Here is a 19998-nt window from a genome sequence, read left to right on the forward strand (position 1 = left end):
CTGGGAAACATCATAAAACAATGGTACCTCATCTATGTTACAGAAGAGAGCTATTCTATAGACTTTCTGTCAGCTTTACATTGTATTAAATCTAACCTTAATTTATTTTAATGATTTGCCACCAAGCGAGTGGCAAGTGTCTCTAACTTTGGTCCAAGTTACCCCACAAAGTAGCAAACCTTCAATCCATTCAATTTAAAATTTGCTAGTTTCAACTTCTCAACAACAGTTAGGAACTGTGTCATGTGACTGTTACAGTTCTTCCTGTAGTAAAGTTCAATTTGAATAGTTCCCACATCCAAGCTTGATGAGAAGTCTTACTTGTAAATGCAAAGGCTCTCTGTAAACTGTCAATCATCTGAGTGGCTGTGTCACAATTGTTGGTCTGAGCCAGTTAGGAGTGTGAAAGACTATCCATAATAAAAGACACTGCTATATCATTTAGATGTCCCCATATGCTTATTGATGCTGCAACATCTGTAGGCTTCTCATGTTTGATCCAAGAAATGACCCCTCTTATTCTCAGAGTGACTTCCAATCTTCTCATTCATTGGGTAAAGTTACTCACTGTGAGTCTAAGCCATGGGTAGGCAAACTAAGACCTGGGGGCCAGATCTGGCCCAATCGCCTTCTAAATCCGGCCTGCGGACGGTCAGGGAATCAGTGTGTTTTTACATGAGTTGAATGTGCCCTTTTATTTAAAATGCATCTCTGGGTTATTTGTGGGGCATAGGAATTCGTTCATTTATTTATTGTTCAAAATATAGTTCCACCCCCTCAAGGTCCGAGGGACAGTGAAATGGACCCCTTCGAAAAAAGTTTGCTGACCCCTGGTCTAAGCAGTCTGGGACTATGCGCAACAGTGGGATTTTGGAAATATATTGTAAACACACACACATACCAAAAAGAAATGAAATAATGGCAGACAAAAATGCCAAATATTAAGATTGTTCTCAAACCTGGAAAGAAATAAAGGTCTAAAAAATAAAAAGTGGCTCAACTGAAAGTTTACTTTGTGTTGTCTGACTGCACATATGTTGCCAGAACCAACATGGTACAAGACATAGATTCAAGACACATATTTTCATGGAATCTTTACCCAGGACATCTTCAGATGAGAGAGCACTTCTATGCACAAATAGATGGTTAGTGATTTCAGCTGCAATTCTAGCCCCATTTAGCAGGGTGTGAATGAGATTAAATTAAATGAGACTCAATGGTCATTTGGGACAGATGTTCAGGCATGTTTAGCACCTGTGATTATTGTCTCTAAGGCAAATTTTCATCTCATTTAAGTGGAAGGGGAAATGTCTGCTCAGATGTAACAAGGGATTTTATTCAGCATTTCCACAGGTAATCCCTGACTTTCAACTGGTTATTACCTTCCCCTTTAATTATCATGAGGACTGCAATTAATGCTGCTGCTTTAAAAAACACCATGTGAAATTGCAGTTGCCAAAAGTAGCAGGGAAAGGAGTGATATAAATATATCACTTAGCATTTGGTGCTGGGGCTAGGAAAAGAATAGACAGGACACTTCCAGTTTGATCTCTGATGCTTTGCCTTTTATTTTACATTCAAACCTTCAAAGATGGCAATAGTTGTATCAAAATGGTACTGAAAATGGTGAATATTGTTTTCTTGATTCTGTTACTGCTTCCTCATATGGCATGCAAGGAACATATTGTCAGATGCATGGTTCAAGATCCACACCCTCCGCTTCATGAATATCATCAGTCAGGTGACCTCTTTATTGGTGGAATGGCTTCTCACAGCTTCATTGTCTCCAATTTCATCCCCTTCAAAAAAGTACCCCCACAGGCATCCTATGAAGAGCTTATGTAAGGCGATTTGTTTCTCTCTCTTGTATTCCGTCTTGGAAACTGTCATTGGTGCATCTGATTGGGTCTTCTTTTTTCAAAAAGCAAAGCAGTTAAAAGAGTGTCAAAATTAAATGACTTCATAACTGGAATTTAAGCTCCTCCCACATCTCCTTCTGCTTCTCCCCAGTTTTCTTCATGATTACATTGTCCCATCTCATGTCTTTGTCTATGTCTCATATTCTGCTATCCTTGCTGTCGTCGTCTTCTTCTTCTTCTTCTTCTTCTTCTTCTTCTTCTTCTTCTTCTCAATGTCATTTTGAAGGTGCAGGGAAGGTGTGTTTGTTATTGTACTTTAAGTGAACATGTGAAATAACTCCTGATATTTCCAGTAATACAGAAAGTGGTTCTCATTCTAGTGTGTTGCCTAAGAATTATCAGCATATCTTGGCTTTGGCATTTGCAGTCAAGGAGATCAATGAAAACCCTCAGATGTTACTCAATGTCACCTTGGGCTTCTACATATATGACAGTTATTTCACTATAAAATGGACCTACCATGCAACTTTGCTACTTATACAAACAATGGAGAAGTTTGTTCCCAATTATAAATGTAATATTGCATATAACCTGATTGCGATCATTGGGGGATTGGACCCCCTAACCTCCCTTCATGTGGCAACTGTTGTGGATACTTATAAGATCCCACAGGTAGGATGTATGTGTGTTGGTCTCTGTGTGTGCTGAATATAGGATTTTAACTGTTTTGAAAGAGATGGGGTAGGAAGAAGAAAGAGGCAGAGATGCATGCTGAGATGGGCATTCTTTTTGAGTGAGCATCAAATCTTCCCTAAGAAATACAGTCACGTGGGTTATTCATAAATCAGAAACAAGACAATGTAAACCCTTCCTCAGAAGTACTTGTTCTCTCACTGTTCTTGTAATAATAATAAAAATACCAACACATAGTTTGAACAAACTAATACCTGGTGACAATGCATATGGAAATGTGACAATGATTACTGATATCTTATTTGTGAATTACTTTCAACACTTGGAAGCATGAAATTAATGCTATTATCTTCTCTTCCCCTCCACATCTATCTTTAGCTTATTTATGGCCCTCCTCCAGTGATGAATGATAAAACACCAGGGCTTTCCTTCTACCAGATGGCCCCCAAGGAAGACTGGCAGTATGCAGGGATTCTCTCTTTGCTCCTGCATTTCAGGTGGACGTGGATTGGGATCCTTACCTCTAATGATGAATATGGAGATAGATTTCTACAAACTGTGGTTCCAGAGTTTACTCAAAGTGGTATCTGCTTTGCCTTCATAGAAAAAAGTCACACACATATGATTTTCACTGAAATTAATGACATGTTCAATCAGGGAGCAAAGCTACATGATAACATTATTGACAGCAAAGCCAATGTAGTAGTGGTTTATGGAGAATCTCATACTATTATGTTTTTGAGATGGTTTCCATATCTATCAGGGCAAGAGCACATGACAAATAAACAGAAAGGCATCGTGTGGATAGTAACAGCCCAGATGGAGCTGACTTCCATTGCTTATCAAAGGACTTGGGATACAGACATCCTTCATGGTGTTCTGTCTTTCACAATTCATTCCAATAACCCACCAGGATTTCACAAATTTATTGACAGTAGAAAACCTCTTGAAACCAAAGGAGATGGTTTTATCGGACACTTCTGGCAACATGCATTCAGCTGTGTATTTCCAAATTCAGCGATGAGCAATGTGGATGGGGATATTTGTACAGGGGAAGAGAAGCTGAGTGATCTTCCTGGGCCATTTTTTGAAATGAGCATGACTGGCCATAGCTACAGCATCTACAATAGTGTGTATGCCGTGGCCCATGCGTTAAATGCAATGTCCTCATCTAGACACAAATATCGAACAATGGCTGTTGATGGAGGACTGAAGTTTCCAAATCTAAAGTTGTGGCAGGTAATGGATTGGGGGGGGGGGGCAAAAGGTTACATTGCTTGCTCCATTTTTAATATTCCTTTCCACGTGAGCTAGAAATACCCATGACTCTTTTAAAAAGACCAAAGCTCAGAACATTTACTTTTAATAATAAATTGATAAATAATAATTATTTTAAGAGTTCCAGTTCCACATGTCCATAAACTAATTCCAGTTCACCTTAGACCCTTTACAAAATGAACTAGTTCTGTTTACATTCAGTTCACTATTCAATTCAGATTCATTCAAATAATCCTTGAATTCAGAATGATACAAGCTGCTGTGATTAAGTATATAATATTTTTTAACACACTAAGAAAACTTCAAAACATGCACAGTGGAATGTGAGCAGTTTAATTTATTTCCCCGTGTGATTATTATCTTTAAACTTAAAGACTCAAATTGTATGAAGAGTGAAAAACATATGCAAGAAAATGAGCTTGAAGATGAAATAAAAATACTTTAGAATTCTACCCAGAATGAACTTAATTCAAATGTAATTTTATAAACTGGTTCATTCCAAGCACTGAAAAAGAAAAACATACCATTCCTTTTATTCCCATTTCTCTTTCATTTTTTTCTGGATTCCTACACTGAATAGGCAATGCAATACTGAAAGGCTCCATTCTCTATAAGGTACCATTTAGCTGAAACTTATAAACTTTCAAATATGAAAAAGTATTGTTTTATTATCCACGGCAGGGGGGAGGAACTGGATCTGGCTATTGGCAACTTGGTAGTTAAGCCAATACAGCAGACTTGACCTCACCATCTGTCAAGTGATAGGTGGTTACTTTAAGTCCTGCTTATGGCTAGAGTTAGCTCTGCTAGTGAATTCAGTGTGAAGAGCTCAGTAGCACAGCAGATCCTTCAAAAGTTGCAATCACCAACCATCAACTGCTTAGTGATGTCAGCAAACCTCCCTTGCCAATGACCAGTCAGGAGTGCCACATTAGGGCCCCACACCTGACATCACATATGACCTCAGGTGTGGGGTGGGTGGATGTGATTTCTGGAAACGACCTTATGGGTCTAACTCAGATCCATGCAGGATCCAATAGGTATTGGGCTGGAAGTTCCCCAACTATAGTCTATGAAATTGTTGGTCTGGGAAAAAAATAAATGAAAACAGTTTTGACAAAGAGACAATGGTCTTATACTCTGAAAGATCCAGAACACTGTTGTCTAATCACAGCCTTACCTAAACTTTTGTGTTTGCTTTTTCAATCTAGCTCCATCACTATCTCAGAGGTGTTTCCTTTAACAACAGCTCTGGTGATAAGGTTTCTTTAGACCAGAATGGGGAGTTAATCGCTGGATATGATATTATAAACTGGATTTTTTCTTCAAACCGATCCTTTCATAGGGTGAAAGTTGGGAAGATTGATCCACAAGTTTCACCAGACCAAGCATTCACCATCAATGAAACTGTCATAGAATGGCCCCATTGGTTTAAACAGGTAAGGTCTTCAGATTACGTGACATTGTACTGTTCTGGGCAACATCAGACCCCTCCCCCCCAATCTCCTTCCCAAGTCATCATGTCTGATACCTATTCATTTGTGCCCAAATTTACCATGCTTCAGACAAGCATTCTGTTTTTCATACTAGATTGAAGTCTTAAAATGTGGGAAAATACTGTTTAGCATCTACAGTTGGGATGGGCAACCTTTTTGAAGATATGTTTGCATGTTTTAACATCACAGCACTGCGGTAATATTTGAAAGACCGAAACTAGGTAGAGGGTGACTACCACACATGCCTCATTATAATGGATAATTGGGTGGAAATTCCCTAGACAATACTAACACATGTCTACAATTTCCAGCATTAGCATAGTGGCATAAATTAAATACATGCAACATAATTTCTTCCACGTCTTAATCCCATAGCACCATGGTAGCATTTGAAAATCCATGGTAGCATACAAAATATTGCAAATGGGTGGATGATCTGTCAGACCTAGTTATAGGCCTCCTTTCCCAGTCTAGTGGCAATTGGATGGATGCACATAGGTCATTGAATGCACCATCATGCTCCTATGATATTCAACCTTAACATGGTGGTGTTTGATTAAGGTATTCAACAATGGTTCAAGATTCATTTTCAGTTACAATATATATGTACATATAGATGTATATAGGTGGATATATTTATATACATATAGATAGATATATAGATTTACATCTATATCTGTGTGGATCTAAATTGATTTTTCTCAAGATTAACATTCTGCTCTTTCATTTCTTGATTAGGTTAAGCCTCTTTCTGTATGTAGTGAGAGTTGCCATCCTGGTTCTAGCAAGAAAATGAAAGAGGGGGAGCCATTTTGCTGCTATGATTGCACCCCATGTCCAGAAGGGAAGTTTTCAGAGCAGGAGGGTAAGAAATATGCTGTGTAAAGTTATTGTGTAATTTGGCCATAATGAAGAGGACACATCAAAGTGCAGCATCACAAAGCAAAAACAAAGGAGAATGAGGAGGATGCAGCAGACTAATTTATTTATCCAAATTGCATAAACATAAATCCCAACATATTTCAAACACCAGACTTTCATTAGGGTAGCGTAAAAAAAGGTATATTTAAATATTGCAATGAATGTTGTGAAAATTGTTTTCTAGCAAACCTTGTTTGACGTGTATTGGACTTGCTTTGTGGTGCTATCAGTTATTCTCTTACACCTGTTATATGCTCACGTGTTTCTTTAAGTCAAAATAAATTTAATATAAAATAACTGTCAATTGTAGTATCTAAATGGAATATTCATTCACCAGCCAGTCTACAATCATTAGGTAAAAAAGGATCACATGTGTTCAGGGGAGGCAGAATCTTGTGCAGATATGAGTGAATTGGGTCATCCTGTCTGCAAGTCACCGATTCTGCATCCAGTCCCCACTAAATAATACATAGAATACATAGGAAAGCAAACACAAATAAATGCATAGAAACAAGCTGGTTGCTTGAGACTGGAGATTTTGGCATTAGATAAATAGAGCTGGTCAAATGAAATGGGCAAACTTTAGAGATATGGCCATTCACAATGGCTTTCACCAGTAGTTCCCTCTGACAACCAGTAAAGGTAGGCAGGAGGTGTTCAATACTACAAAATAAGGGATTGTGTTGAGCCGTGTTTGGGCATTAACCTGAAACTGGGCTGAAACTATGGATGGAGGTATGGGAGTGCATGGGCATTCACACCCTCAACCTCTAGATGCGTGGACTCCTCTTCAGATCTTTAAGTATTTGGCATGAATGGCTGAAGGGGGTTTCTAAGTACATTCTGTTGAATCCCCTTAGAAGCATTCATGCAAACACTTGAGCATAGTTTTGTTGTGCTGCCTATCCTGTTACTTAACAGCTCGTGAAAATTATTCTTAGCATGTTGTTGGATAGCCACAGACTTCTGTGCTGGGATAGCCGCTTGTGGAAGATTCTTCCTTATGTGACTCCTTTCCTCCATCAATGTTACATAACGTGAGCGGAAGTGCCATATCAATTGCACACCACTTATTCCACTTCAAAACAAAAGGAGAAAAGCCTCAGGAATGAACAAAGGAAATGATAAATACATAAATAAATATGTTGTTCGAAAGAACATAATACCTTCATGAGGATGCTAGTTAATGAATCTCCTAACTGGACACATTTCAAAGGATTGACCTTAAAAGGATTCCCTAATAAGAATTGGTTTTTTAAAAAACCTTATGAGATAAAGAGTTACAACATGTTTGGCTTGTATGTAAAATTGTGGTTACCTAATTTGTTTTTCAGACATGAACGACTGTTCTACATGTACGGACAAAACCTATCCAAGCAACAGGCAGGATTTCTGTATTCCTAAGGTCATTACATTTTTGTCTTACACAGAACCTTTGGGAATCAGTTTTACCTTTTTGGTCCTTTCTTTTTCTTTGATCACAGCTGTGGTGCTAGGAATGTTTATGAAGCACAGCGACACTCCCATTGTCAAGGCCAACAATCGCAATCTCACCTACACCCTCCTTTGCTCTCTCCTGCTCTGCTTCCTCTGTGCATTACTATTCATTGGCCAGCCTGGGGAGATGACATGTCTCCTCCGACAAACTGCTTTTGGCATCATCTTTTCAGGGGCTGTTTCTTGTGTGCTGGCTAAAACCATCACAGTGCTTCTGGCTTTTATGGCCACTAAACCTGGATCTAGGATGAGGAAGTGGGTGGGGAAAAGACTTGCCTCCTTCTTTGTTCTTTTCTGCACCCTTCTTCAAGCAGGCATTTGTACTGTGTGGATAGTAACCTCTCCCCCATTTCCAGATGTTGACATGTGGTCAGTAACGGAGGAAATTGTCCTGGAATGTAACGAGGGTTCAATGACTATGTTTTATTGTGTTTTGGGCTATATGGGCTTCCTGGCAATTATCAGTTTCATTGTGGCTTTCCTTGCCAGGAAGTTACCTGACAGTTTCAATGAAGCCAAATTCATCACTTTCAGCATGTTGGTCTTTTGCAGTGTTTGGCTATCCTTTGTTCCAGCCTACCTGAGCTCCAAGGGTAAATACCTAGTTGCTGTGGAGATCTTTTCTATCTTGGCCTCCAGTGCTGGACTGTTAAGTTGCATCTTTGCCCCAAAATTTTTCATTATTGTGTTGAGGCCTGAGCTGAACAACAGGGAACAGCTAATAAGGAAGAAAGCATGAAGATATATTTAACCCTATTCAGGCATTAGAACAAGTGCCGTAGCTCCCCCCCACACACCTATTTTCATTGCCCTCGTTTCATGCAGGGTAAGTGTATGAATTAGAGAGCCTCCTATATCCATTGAGGTTCCTAATACAGTGGCACCTTGGGTTAAGAACTTAATTCATTCTGGAGGTCCTTTCTTAACCTGAAACTGTTCTTAACCTGAGGTACCACTTTAGCTAATGGGGCCTCTCGCTGCTGCCGTGCCGCTGACGCGCGATTTCTGTTCTCATCCTGAAGCAAAGTTCTTAACCCGATGTACTATTTCTGGGTTAGCAGAGTCTATAACCTGAAGCGTCCGTAACCTGAAGCGTCTGTAACCCGAGGTACCACTGTATGTTTATGATGATATGTTGTCGCTTGTCAGTTTCACTGCCTCCAGATTTCCCTATAGAGCTGTAATTTAACTGCACAGGGAGTCCAAATGGAGAGGTCCAGCACACTGTGTGTTCCATCTGTACAGTATCAGTTTCAATTATTGAAACCTGAGTACAAGATGTTTGCAGCTGTGCATACATAAAACATTCAGAATAATTCCTAAAAATCATTAATAGTTCTCCTCATCATAACCATGTAAAGAGTACACCACTAAACAGGCCCCTGTGCCATGTGGTTGTCTGTACAGTCATACCTTGGATCCTGAACGCCTTGGTACTCGGATGTTTTGGCTCCTGAACACCACAAACCCAGAAGTGAGTGTTCCGGTTTGCAAACGTTCTTTGGAACCCGAATGCCCAGCAGGGCTTCCGCAGCTTCCTGTAGTCAATCAGAAGCCGCACTTTGTTTTCTGAACATTTTGGAAGTCAAATGGACTTCCGAAATGGATTCCATTCGACTTCCAAAATATGACTGTATAGTTCTTTGTCCTAGGGTTTCTCAAAGTTCACAGTTCCAGTAGATTAACTGGCCAAAATTGCAGGTTCCTTCTTCCTGGAGCTGTTCAAATTCTCTTTGGCTTTCCCTCACATTCTTGCCCCAAAGAAATCTCCCTAGCTGCCTGCAGAGCATCATGAAGAAACAATGTTTGAAAAATTGTGATCATTTCTTCTTTCTTACTAAGACTGTAGGGTACCGCTCCAATTTTCTCCCCTTTGCTACCCCAGGGCAAATCTATTTCATCTCCTACCCCACACCACAAATCAAAATCCTGCCACCAGGCTTTGTCTGGAGGCACCTAATTTAGAAACCCATGGCAGAGCTCACTCAGATTGGTGGCTAGAAATCCCTCCATGCTTACTCCAATCATCTCTGAAGAGCTTCAATGGGCTAAACAAAGGCATATGGCTTTCCCAGTTTGCCATCCAAACCCATGGGTGATCTGGGCCAGCAGCGTAGCGTGGGTTATCAGCACCCGGGGCAAGGCAAGTAATTTGCGCCCCCAACCCCTAACCATGGTCATTAATACTGACGGCTCTACTCTGGGGCAAACGTCGTGGTGACTACTGCCCTCCGTGGTGTTGTTTTTGCAATTAAAGGACCCCTGCCTCAAATAAAGCATCTTGGGGATAGGGGACTGGGATTTGCCAAGGGAGCTGGAAATTGCAGTTCAGTGCCGGGTCAGGGGGAGAGGGTCCCTTCCGCGTCTGGGTGCCACGGGCCCCTTTGCGCCAAGACACGCGTCTTTGGACGTCGCGGCACAGTCTTCTCGGTCTCCCTCCCCGGCCCAGCTAGTCCCGACGCAGCTTCTTTCTGGCGCGGGGAGGGGGCGGCTCTGGGGCCAGTGCGTCGGCCGGCCTCCTGCGCGGGTGGGGGGGGCCGTCGGGGCGGGTGGGCGGTCTTGGTGCGCAGGCACTAGAGCACCGCCGATGGCGCATTTGGCGGGCTGCGCGCGTCCAGACAGCGACCCGAGCCTGGGCGGCGTGGCGCTTGGTGCCGGAGTCTCCGCCCGCAGCGCCCCGTTGGGAGACCCGGCTGGAAGGAGCCTCGAGCCGGCTGTCGGATGTGGTTGAAGCAGCCAGGGCGGCATGGCAGGCGGCGGCTCCGTGGCGACTCCACGCGGCCAGTCCAGCGCGCTGGCCGAGCCCCGCAGGCGAACACTGCCCGTCGGTGAGGAGGGGCTGCCTGGCGCGCCCTCCGCGGCCCTGACGGCGGGGACCGCGACGAGCGCTGAGAGCCGCTGCCAGCTCGTCGGTTCCACGAGACATGGGGCTCTGCTACAGCCTGCGCCCGAGGCTCTTCGGCGACTCCGGAGGCAGCGAGCGCGCCCCCCCCAGAAGTTGCGCCCGGTGCGACCGGCCCCCCCTGCACCCCCACGCTACGCCACTGATCTGGGCTGCTTTCCCTAGCATTGGGAAGCATCCCCCACCCCACAAAGCCATCTGGAAGTACCCAAAGGGCAACATCACTGGCACTTTTTACTTCACCAAAATCAGCAGGAGCCTCCTGCTCTCCTGGCGCATGCAGGCACATCTCTTGGAGGTTTGCCTATGTGTTTTCCCCCCACTGAGGGAAAACTGTAGCATCAACTTGAACTGCTCAAGAAGTGTTGCTGGCACTGTCATCCAATAAAACTGAATGTTGGAAAATCCATGCCAGTCAAAAGGAAGTACATTTTTGGGGCCTTGAAGTTTGAACTGTTATGGAGGCTCCTTTGTTCAGATGCCTCAAACTTTTTCTTTTCCAACTCCATTTGTGAAAAACAATATTAAGTTGATGATTACCTACTCCTGTAATTGTGAAAAGGACTGTAATTAATTCAACTACTTGGCAATGCTTCCTCCCGAGGAGTTTCAGTGGACAGAAGCAAAAGTAATAGCACAATGTATGAAGGATAATATAAAGATTCAATTTAATAGTTGTAGGAGCAGGAACTTTGGGGAAAAAACAAGGAACCACCTGTTTGAGTATAAACACAATCTCTGTTTAGAGAGGAAATTTGTGCTGAGGATGGTGACATTAGTAGTCTCGATATTGGTACTACTTCCTCACATGGCATGCAAGCCTCACATTAACTGCATGGTAAGAGCTCCACACAATCCAATTCATGAGTATCATCAGTTGGGAGGCAACATAATTGGTGGCATCACTTCTCAGACCTTCATAATCTCCAACTCGCTAACCTTCACCGGAGCACCTCCACCTGTGTTGTTTGAAGAGCTCGCGTAAGACCTTGATGTTGCTATTGTTGGTTGTTACAGTTTCTGTTTACATTAAGGATGTGAATTACAGTCTTTCCCCAAATCTGTCAAACAATTTTCATGTGAACTTAAATACTAATTTAATTATATTCAGAATGGAGACAGATCAAGTTCCTCTGGTTTTGACAGTACTAGTGATGGCTGCCTTCACTTAAACATTTTAGAAACTACCATCAATGAAGCCAGAAATATTAATGGTCAGTGATAAGCGATCTTAATTTGTATTTCTTACCACTTGCTCTGATTGATGTCATTTTCTTATAGAATTTCAAAATGTCTTTGTAAGAGAGCTGGGGTGATTATATATTTGTATATAATAAGGAATGAGATGTCAAGGGAGATGCAACATTTTTACAAAACATGGAAGTTTCTCTAAATACAGAATACAATTCTAATTCTAGTGCAGTTATCACCACACTCTGAACATGTTCTTAAAATATGGATTTCACCTTCAACTGTTGGGGGTACTTCACCAAGAACTTATAAAGTGTTCTGTATTCTGAGGCATTCTTAAGAAAAGATCCAGTAATGTCATAGAATAAGATATATATCAAGAATGGGAGCAGGTGTTCACATGCATCGAACACAGCCTTCTGAAAATGTCAAATCATATGGTTCATGATACTGGTAACTTATCAATAAACTATATTGAGTGCATTGTTGTAAAGGAGAACACAGTTGTCTAATATTTGTGAGGCCTTCTTACGGCTAAGAATTGCCTAAAGAAAGTTTGTACATAAATACTGTAAGGAAGTATAGGCAGTACAACATAGTCCACATTTTACAATGTGTGGGATACCCTAATATGCTGTACTTTTTTTTTTAGGGTTGTGCCTAAGAATTACCAGCACATCCTGGCTTTGGCATTTGCTGTAAAGGAGATAAATGAGAACTCTCAGATTTTACCCAATACTTCCTTGGGCTTCCACATTTACGACAGTTACTTCAATGCAAAGAATACCTATCATGCCACAATGCAGCTTATGTCCTCAAAAGAAAAAGTAGTTCCCAACTACATATGTGACATCCAGAATAAATTAATAGCAATTGTTGGGGGGCTGGACCCTCTAATTTCTCATTATATTGCAACTGTATTGGATATCTACAAGATTCCACAGGTAGATTGCGTAGATGTCTCTATCTTTATGTGGAATGTGGGAGTTCATCCATTTAAATGCTTTTTTTCACCACACAGGCAAGATTGTGGGTTTGGAAACTGAAGTGGGTGAAGGCATGTAGGAATATTTCCTTGTTTAGGAATGTCAAATGGAAGCTGAGATACAGATTATTATAAATGAGAGTGTTGGAAATATAACAGCACCTAGAGAAGAAAGTAAATTGTCTAGTGATGGTGGGTAGGTGGAAGAAAGGAATATCAGCAATAATTACAGCCACAGCATATGACAGGCAGACCAATCCCCTGACTTGTTGTTAGTAAGATGGCAGCCAGATGTATACTTTCTGAGAAAAGATAGAGGTTGATAAAGCATTGCCCCATTTGCCATACTGAACCAGCCTCCATTAAAACAATTCCTGTGCTTGTAATAAAAACTTGTATACCAACAGTTTGAAGAAAGGGGTTCTGTGGGCCAAAGTTGGGCTTCTAGTTAGTTAGTTTGTTAGTTATTCATTCTTATTTCCTTTTTTTAGCTCATATATGGCCCTGCTCCAGTGATGAATGATAAAACCACAGGCCTTTCCTTCTACCAAATGTCTCCTAAAGATGCTCTTCAGCATGCAGGCATTCTGACTTTGCTTCTCCATTTCAAATGGACATGGATTGGGATCCTTACATCCAATGATGAATATGGAGAAAGATTTGTGCAGACAGTGTTTCCAGTATTCTCCAGCAAGGGTATTTGTTTTGCCTTCATAGAAAGAAGCAACAAATTTACCATTGTCACAGAAATGTATGATAAGCTGCATGAGGGAGCCAAAATAAATGATAGAATCATTGACAGCAAAGCCAATGTAGTGGTTGCTAATGGAGAATCCTATCTCATTGTGTATTTGAGGTGGCTACCATATGCCTCAGAAAGAGAATGTACAATAAATAAAGTGTGGATATTAACAGCTCAGATAGAGCTCACTTCAATGGTATTTCAAAGAACCTGGGATACAGACATAGTCCATGGTGTTCTGTCCTTCTCTATTCACTCCAGTGATCTACCAGGATTCAAGACATTTATTGAAAGCAAAAGCCCTTCATTCAAAACAGGAGATGGCTTTATCAGGGATTTCTGGCAGCAGGCCTTTGGTTGTGTATTCCAAAGTATAGATGGGGACAAGGTGGATGGAGACATTTGCACAGGAAAAGAGAAGTTGGAAAGCCTTCCTGGGACATTTTTTGAAATGAGCTTGACTGGCCACAGCTACAGCATCTACAATGCTGTTTATGCTGTGGCACATGCTTTACACTCCATGTCTTCATCTCGACTGAATCATCCATCAGTGGTTGAAGGAAGGTGGATGAACCTTCAGAATCAGCAGCTGTTGCAGGTAATGGAATGAAATTCCTCCTGTTGGAAGGCAACATATCTCTCAGAATATATAACAATATGCTCCAATCAGATCCTTCTTGTGGGCTTCCCATTGACATCTGGTTGGGCATTGTAAGAACCATACGCTGCACTTGATAGGCTATGGACTGATCTAGTAAGTATCTATTCTGTTTGGTAAAAGGTCTCCACAAACTCTGCCCATCCTCTCATTGGCATGTTCTTTCTCATGTTACTGTGAGCAGGCTCTGAGACTATAGAATTGTAGAGTTGGAAGGGACTACTAGGGTAATCTAGTCCAATCCTGTAATCTACTATAAGAACTGTATGCTGGACCAGGGAGGATTTTTTACTTATCTAGCAGGTCTTTTTTTTATTCTGTCTAATAAAAGGTCTCCCCTAAGTAGGGTTGCCATATTTCAAAAGCTGAAAATCTGTTCTGCTTTTTTTGGCAGAACAAAAATTGTTCTGCTTTTTTTGGCAAAGTTATTGAGCATTGGCAAAGTTGTTGAACAGTTTAGCCACTTTCAGAATATTCCACCTGGACACAATTCTGAACCTAAGGCAGACCTACCCCAAACTGCTCATTCTCTTCTTTCCATCTTCTTTCTCTATATTAGTGTTAATATGTTCTGAGATTATAGAATTGTAGAGTTGGAAGGGGCCACTAGGGTAATCTATTTGCCCAACGTGGGGCTAGAACTCCCAGCCCTGAGACTAGGAGTCTCATGCTCAACCGACTGAGCTGCTTCCCTCTTTCTCCACTGGTGAACTTAAAATATACACATTATAGTTTTGCTGCTATGCATTTACTCATTCATGCTACATCTGATTCATGCTGCCACTTGGCTCTCAGAAACTGCCACAACTACACTGTGAGTCCGTTAAGAAGTGTGTGTATTTGCTGGTAAGAGGCTTTCAGATTCAGTAATGTTGTGTTTAGAAGAGACAGGTTTCATTTAGAAGATGTTGTCCAGTAGAAGTAAGATAGAACCTTTGAAACTCTACAACTACAGCCAGAATCCTATTTACTAAGGGCAGCTCTACTATGTTTTTTGACCAGTAATGTTGAATAAGTTTAGGAAGTGCTAAATTAATTGTATATCGTGAAAAAGGCGCTGGATTTAGAAAATGCATTTGATACCTAATTTAAAGTGCACTCTTTAACCTTTAAAACACTAAATGACTTTTAATCAAGAGTGACTGGCCCAAAGTGAGGCAACTGCCTTAGGTGGCAGGATCCATTGGGGCAGCAGAGCCTGATGTTGGTATTTCTTTCCCCTTTGCTCCTAATGCATATCTTCTCTCACCCATTCTTTCCTGGAGCCATTTCGGGGTCCTGCGATTCAGAATGGGATGTAAATGGGTTGCTTCCACCCGGAGAAGATGTTTGTATGATTTGCTGTAAAAGATTCCACAGAAATACAGCTTCTCCTAAGCTTCTTTTCTTTTTCAACTCAGCTCCATCACTTTCTGAGAATTGTCTCCTTTAACAACAGTGCTGGAGACAAGATCTCCTTTGACCAGAATGGGGAGTTAGTGACTGGATTTGATATTATAAACTGGATTATTTCCGCAAACCAATCCTTTCATAGAGTGAAAGTTGGGAGAATGGATCCCCACGGTTCTCCAGACCAAGTGTTCACCATCAACAAGGATGCCATCACATGGCACAATTGGTTTAATCAGGTAGGACTCAGTTGGGAACTGCTTGGGAAAGTATTCAGTTTCATCGAATGAACAATGTTCAGCCCATGACAAATACCGAGTTTTGATTAGAAATGATACAACTTATGTAGAAAGTAAGACTCAAAAAATTTCTGCACTGTTTGCTTTGCTGTTGAATATATTAAATGTGTTGAAAAGAATAAACATATGTTTGTGCTAGTTGGATTACACACACAATGCCACAACAGGCAACAAGATGTCTATGAGAAGACTGAAAGCAGGACTTGAGAGCAGCAGTGTTCTGTCCATTTGCAATTTGTAGTGATTGGCATAATAATAATAATAATAATAATAATAATAATAATAATTTATTTATACCCCACCCATCTGGCTGGGTTACCACAGCCATTTTGGGTGGCTCCCAACAGAATATTGAAAACATGATAAAAGATCAAGCATTAAAAACTTCCCTAAACAGAGCTGCTTTCAGATTTCTTCTAAAAGTCATGTAGTTTTTTGTTTCCTTGTCATCTGATGATAGGGCATTCCACAAGGTGGGCACCACTACTGAGAAGGCCCTCTGCCTGGGTCAGACAATTGTTGCTTCCAACAGTTGTGGTAAAAATTAGCTAGTGGCACTTGGTAGACTTCTTCTCCATGAATTTGTCTAATCCTCTTTTCTAAGCTAAAAATCCCCAAATATTGTAATCTTTGTAATATTGTAAACCCCGTAGGTTTTCTTTGCTTTCAATTTGTTTCTAAATGCTTTAAATTTTTTATTTTAACAGCGTATTAAGATAAAGGGCTTGTTAAGAATGATGATGACAATGATGTAGTTGCTCCAGCACTTTGATGACTTTGCTTATTCTTCTCTGAACCCTTTTCAGTTCATCAATATTCTTTTTGAGGTGCAGTATCTAAAACTCTTCTGAACATTCCAGCTGTGGTCTCACATTAAATTTGTGACTGAGACATTTGCATCAACGCGTGTACCTCACTGAAGATATTGATCAAGTGTGCAACAGCTGTGAAAAAGCCAAATTCTAAATTAGGGAACATTAGGAAGGGGGGTGGAAAAAAAAACTTGGCAATATCTTGTTGACAGAAGTAAAACCTATGGTGTGACCACACTTGGATTACTTCACACAGCCCTGGATATTTCACATCTCAGAAGGATGCCAGATAAAGTTATGGATGAGTGGTCCCAGTTTGGTTTAAGTTATACATGAATATCATCTTAAGAACTTGAGACTTCTTTTCAAGATAATCATTCTACTTTTTCACTTACAAATTAGGTCCAGCCTCTTTCTGTATGTTCTGAAAGTTGCTATCCCGGTTCCAGCAAGAAAGTGAAGGAGGGAAAACCGTTTTGCTGCTATGATTGCATCCCATGCCCAGAAGGAAAGTTTTCAGACCAAAAGGGTAAGAAATAGAGTGTAGAAAGCTGGGGAAACTTTGGTCATGATCAAGGAAACACATCAAAATTGTAGCAAAATTGTAGCACAAAGCAGAAGCAAAAGTGAATGTCATAGATGCAGAAGACTTGGTCCAAATGATATACATGCTAACTTCAATGTGTTTCAAACACTGCTTGTTCATCAGGGGATTATTTTAAAAGGTGTAAGAATTCATATGAGTTGCATCCAATTGGTGTTCATCTGCACACATACATTCAATTCGTGTGGTGTCTAAAAACAAGTAAAGATGATATTAGATTATGAGATGGGATAAAAACCCTTTTCTTGCATACTACTCTGTATACCATAATCTTTTGTATACCACTATGGAAAGAAATAGAAATGGAAAAATAGTATCTAAACTTCACAAATTAGCAAAGAAATTAGCAAAGAAGCACATTATGTGACTCATGAGAGCAGCAAAATAACCAGACTGAACAATGGTGATGGGATAAAATCAGGCCAAATCTTTATTGAAAGAAGCATGTATGTCAAGGTTTGGCATGGCATTTTGTACCAGGATCAGTTCATCATTCCACAAGTCCCATGTTGATGGAATATATCCACTGGGTTTAGATGGCTCCAAATCTTTACAACAGGAGTCAGCTAGTGTTGAACCAAGCCGTGTTGCAATGCAAGGAAGCAAGGTCTCACTGGGGAACCAGGATGCAGATTCCAACCAGGCAGTTACCGAACCCACACTTGGGTTTGCCATGGTCAATCCTCTCCTCAGGCATCCTATACTATGTTGATCCTTCCCAATGCCATTTCCTCCCTCATACAAACAATATTATTCTGCCTAACCAGGGAAATCAATGATTTCACTGAGGCAAAGGTGAAGAAAAAACCCAACCATGTGCCAATCGGGTTGAGAGAAAAGAAATCCTTTCCAGCCCTCTCAAAGCAAAATGGCTGTGACCTCCAAGGGAAGAAGCATTATATAGGCTTTCCCCTCCTATCTGCAGCAAGGGCTCATGGGCCAGATTTTTCCCAGCAGTCCACCATCCAGAGACGATACTGAACAAAACCTTGCCCAGTATTTTGATGCAATCTGTGGGCCACAGTGCTGCTGGGCAAAGGTGTCCCATGCTTAATAGGCATGGAATGGGGCTTATAAACATAAAATGTCTCTACGCTTAGCTCACTACCTTGCAGATTCAACTAATGGTGCAGATGTGCATTCACAGAGCTCTAAAATACATGAGATCATAACATTTCCAGGAAGGTGAATGGGAATTCACATAACCATCTCCTCACTTTCCATAGTTTGAGAAGACTGACACCAAAGGAATACCCTAAAATGAATGGATTATTTTAGATGTAGAAGAGAAAACATGCTTGTGAAATGTCTGGAATCAATTTGAAATGAAGCCCATGTCTTTTCTTTTTCAGACATGAATGCCTGTTCTACATGCACTGCAAAAACCTATCCAAGCAAAACCAGAGATTTCTGTATTCCCAAGTTCATTTCCTTTTTATCGTATAAAGAACCACTGGGCATCAGTTTAGCCTTCTTTGCTCTTTTCTTTTGTCTGATTACAGTCTTGGTGCTAGGAATATTTCTGAAGCACCACAACACTCCCATTGTCAAGGCCAACAACCGGAACCTTGCCTATACTCTCCTTATCTCAATCCTGCTCTGCTTCCTTTCTACATTGCTATTCATTGGACAGCCTAAGCAGGTGTTGTGTCTCCTCCGACAAACCACTTTTGGCATGATCTTCTCTGTGGCTGTTTCTTGTGTGTTGGCAAAAACCATTACTGTGGTTCTTGCTTTTATGGCCACCAAACCAGGTTCCAGGATGAGGAAGTGGGTGGGGAAAACACTTGCCAATGTCATTGTTCTTTCCTGCTCTCTTATTCAAGCAGGCATTTGTACCATATGGTTGGTCACCTCTCCCCCATTCCCAGATGTTGACATGCACTCAGTTGCTGAAGAAATTATATTAGAATGCAATGAGGGGTCCATGACTATGTTTTACTGTGTTTTGGGTTATATCAGTTTCCTGGCCATAATCAGCTTTGTTGTGGCGTTCTTTGCCAGGAAATTGCCCAATAGTTTCAATGAAGCCAAATTCATTACTTTCAGCATGTTGGTATTTTGCAGTGTTTGGCTCTCCTTTATACCATCCTACCTGAGTTCAAAGGGGAAATATATGGTTGCTGTGGAAATCTTTTCTATCTTAGCCTCCAGTGCTGGGCTCCTAGGTTGCATCTTTCTCCCCAAATGTTATATCATTGTGCTGAGGCCTGAGCTGAACAACAGGGAACAGCTAATAAGAAGGAAAGTCTGAATAATCTCAATGTCTTTGTGTTTTGCTATTATCTGCAACCCAGGGTATCTTGTGTATGAATTATCATTCAGAGTGTTACTGTATTGCTAGAGAAAGGCTCCTCTGAGTTAACATATGCCTTTATGTTTCATACATCCCTGGTGGGGAGGATGATCAAATATCTTTCAGTGCATATGTTGGCAAGTGCTCCTTCAGCTCTCAAACGTACTCCCTGGTTTTTATAAAGAATATCAAGCTAGACCAGGTTTCCCAAACATCCAGCTGTTTTTGGACTACAATTCCCATCATCCCTGACCAATGTGATGTTCTCTGCAATGTCGGCCCCCACCCCAATCTCCTTCTCAAGTCTGATACCTATTCATTTGTTCCAAATATTTAATAGGCTTCATAAAGCATTCTGTTTTTTATACTAGGTTGA

General features: G+C 41.1%; 1 protein-coding gene across 1 annotated transcript; it reads left to right on the forward strand.

The window, feature by feature from the left end:
- Nucleotides 1-6: 6 nt before the first annotated feature.
- Nucleotides 7-19617, forward strand: LOC309517021 (vomeronasal type-2 receptor 26-like). Its single transcript, XM_082196017.1, has 8 exons — nucleotides 7-3791; nucleotides 5042-5269; nucleotides 6065-6191; nucleotides 7582-7652; nucleotides 13314-14162; nucleotides 15623-15850; nucleotides 17125-17251; nucleotides 18679-19617. Exons 1-8 carry the CDS (start codon nucleotides 2955-2957, stop codon nucleotides 19578-19580), a joined length of 3369 nt encoding a protein of 1122 aa, XP_082052143.1. The 5' UTR covers nucleotides 7-2954; the 3' UTR covers nucleotides 19581-19617.
- Nucleotides 19618-19998: the final 381 nt, after the last annotated feature.

The sequence above is a fragment of the Podarcis vaucheri genome (genome assembly GCF_965113315.1).
Source record: "Podarcis vaucheri genome assembly, chromosome: 13".
Classification (NCBI taxonomy): Eukaryota; Metazoa; Chordata; class Lepidosauria; order Squamata; family Lacertidae; genus Podarcis; species Podarcis vaucheri.